The sequence below is a fragment of the Sinocyclocheilus grahami genome, unplaced genomic scaffold (genome assembly GCF_001515645.1).
Source record: "Sinocyclocheilus grahami isolate Dianchi unplaced genomic scaffold, SAMN03320097.WGS_v1.1 scaffold603.1, whole genome shotgun sequence".
NCBI classification, from domain to species: domain Eukaryota; kingdom Metazoa; phylum Chordata; class Actinopteri; order Cypriniformes; family Cyprinidae; genus Sinocyclocheilus; species Sinocyclocheilus grahami.
The window spans coordinates 951,861-955,072 of NW_015505782.1; the positions used below are offsets into that span (position 1 = coordinate 951,861).

The following is a 3,212-nucleotide window of genomic DNA, read 5'->3' on the forward strand; positions in this document are numbered from 1 at the left end:
ATGCCGAGTTCACACTGCACGATTTTAGCCCGATTTTTCACTCGCCGACAGGTTTTGCGAAATCGCCGACAAATGCCCGAAAGCGGAGACAAATCGGTGCTCGTTCACGCGAGTGAAAATCACACAGTGTGAATTATCAAAGACGCGATCTGAGGAAATCGCTGACACGTCGCTGACGCCCGTGAAATATTTGGCATGCTAAATATCTGGAGCTGTCGGCGATTCACAATCACGCTGTGTGAAATGAGTTCTGACTGAAAAACACATCGGCGATGACCTACAGCCAATGAGAGACCAAGATACAGGGCAGCGGGAAGTTCGGGGAGGAGTTATAGAAAACATAGTTTGCGGACCAGTGTTGCCAAATCCGCGATTGCTGCCGGTTGTTTTTTATGTCATTAGGTTGAAGCGGCCCCAATAAGTGATATTTAGGCCCTGGAACGTGAATTGTACCAGGAGAACCCCGCCAAATAAATTTGTATTTTACCCCCGAATGCGATTTTTACTGGGGGACCCCCTCGAAAGCAATTGGGCTATTTTCAGGCTAGTTTTGAGTAGTAATTGGGCGGGTTTTGTAGCGAAAATCTGGCAACCCTGCACCAGACAGAGCTGTCGGCAATTCTTCCTATTGTGAAGTCATGCAGTGTGAAACCCCGTCGCTGATCCATCGTGCAGTGTGAACACAGCAGCAACTGAATGCTACCCCAGATAGTCACGCAGTGTGAAAACAACGAAACAACGGCGAGTTTGAAAATTGAATAAAATACTTGGCATAAAGCACTTGAGCTGAAACTAAATGAAAATGAGAAATGTAGAAATGTTTACTAGCTTAATATATTTTACTTCAGCTAACATTTATTTTATTTCAAGAAATATTTTTTTTTGTTTGTTTTATTTAATGATAATATCCCTGATTTAATCATCATTTAATTAGTTGTATATGTTAATGCATTAACTAGGATATTTGAAGGTTTCAGTATTTTTTGATAATATATCAGGCTCTTTTTTTATCTTTTAAGACATTCATTTTATCTGTGTAGTTCTGATGCTTTAGTGTATTTAGCAGTCGTGTGAAGGTCTGTTTTCTGCGGTGTGATTGCGGTGTGAATGAAGCTGTAATTCTGCATGCACTGCTCGTTAGACTGTATTATGTGTATCTGTGAATGGGAAGTTTTTTTTTTTACCATCTCTCTCTGTGTGTCTCAGGGTTCGTCGGGCCGAACGCGGAGTTTCTCTCTGCTTCCTCACCTCCCTCCGTCTTCCTCTCCTGCATCTCAGAGACATCTCCCTCACCATGGGCCTCAGAGCAACATCGTTACCATCACGCACCATAAGTCGCCTGCAGCCGCCCGCCGGGCCAGAAACCAGTACCCAGAGCGCCTCCTGGATGTCAAAGAGGTCAGACACATACACCTCAAACACTGGACTGATGGAGGATAATAACAGACCATCATGAATCTTCTGTCTGATCTAATGCAGAATTAAAGAACATTTAAAAATATTATTAAAATAATTTAAGATTTATGTATTTAAATTGGGTAAACAATTTCCATCCATTAAGATGACACAGTTTAACAAACTAATAAACGTAATATTATGCATATTTGTCAGTCATACATAAATAAAAACAGTTTTCTAATTTGTTTCAATCTCATACATTTTAACTGACTGAATATTACTTGTTCCACAGTTAGCCATATTTGAACCATGCTCATACTTTAAACTGAATAAATGTAATTGTTTTCACAATAAACAGATTTATGCTGATTCCAAACAATTTAAATAAATGCATTTTGAAAATATGATTATTTAAATTAAATCAAATAACTGCAAATAACCTAGTTAATATTAAACTATGGCATAATTTTTTTTTTTGAGAGCAGAAATCTGACCTGTTTCATTTATGTATGACTGACAAGTAGGCTATGCATCACCTTGAGTTTATTTGGTTATGTTCAAATAAAAGCATTATGTTAAAATTGTGTAATCTAATGAACGAAATTTTAAATGCAATTTAAATACATTTGTGTGTTTGTGTGTGTGTGTGTGTGCTCCTTTCAATTAATGTCCATGAATGTGAACAGAATTTGTCACATTTCACAGAATGTTGAATTGGACTTTGGAAGAGGGAATAACTGAATTGAAATTCAAAGGAATTTAACAGAGCATAAGAAATTAATTAGTTCCAATAGTGAGACAAAATCAAACATATAGTCAAATTATGTGAGCTGGATCAAGCTTTAATCTGTGCAAATCAAATTATTACTGGAGAGCTGCTTTATAGGAGAAAATCATGTTGTAATTGTAATGGAAAGCAACAACTGACAATGCTTTTTGTGTGCGCGCGCGTGCGCGTTTAATACTGTAAAGCTGCTTGCTTTATAGCTATATCTATTGTATAAAGAGTTATATAAATAAACGTGACGTGATGAATTGCAGAGCTGTTGCAAATATATCCACGTGGCTATGATCAGATGCTTTCTTAACTGCTGTTTTCTCACTACTAGCATTTTAGTTGTTTTATTTTGTTATTGAGGGGAAATTGCATTTGCATATTCATCTAAACGCTGCTCTCAGCAGGATGCGGATGTTCGCTAACAGTTAAACGCTGCTTTTGTAACTTATACAGAACTTTTTACCTCGAAAACTTCACTGTGAGTAGGCTATATCCGCCTTTAAACATGACAACACATTTTTTTGTAGTATTGTAACGCGTACCCTCACTCTACTGGTTCTGCTTCGTTTGTATTCGATCCGAAGTAGCGATATATCGATACTGACGCGAGTATCGAAAGTATCGATACTCAAACAAAAAATATCGATACTAAGGTGCGTTTTATTTACCAGTGGTTTTGTTTATTTAACAAAAATAATAATAATAATAATAATGCGTACAATATGCATTGAACTGGACGAATAATCTTTGTTAGCGAGTAATTGTGTAGGATAGAACTATTTTCCTGCTCATCTGAACACATGCAAATGTTGCAAGACAGAACCAATCAATCACAGAGAGCGTTCACTCACTGCTGACAGTGCATTCAAACAGGGCTGCGTTTCCCAAAAGTATCATAAGAAAGCATTAAAGCTTTTGGGAACGGCAGCCCTGAACAATGCTTATCAGAGGACAGAAATAAAAACATAAATGTTTGAGTTATTTCACAATAAACAAATTGAAATTGTAGCCTACATAGTTTGTGCAATTACAATTA

General features: G+C 37.2%; 1 protein-coding gene across 1 annotated transcript in view; it reads left to right on the forward strand.

Annotated features, from left to right (window-relative positions):
• LOC107557452 (oxysterol-binding protein-related protein 10-like) overlaps positions 1 to 3,212 on the forward strand; it is a 41,794-nt gene that overhangs the window by 25,720 nt on the left and 12,862 nt on the right. The window contains exon 5 of the mRNA XM_016240869.1: positions 1,207 to 1,398. Coding sequence (XP_016096355.1) covers positions 1,207 to 1,398 — 192 coding nt within the window. The remainder of the gene's footprint in view (positions 1 to 1,206; positions 1,399 to 3,212) is intronic.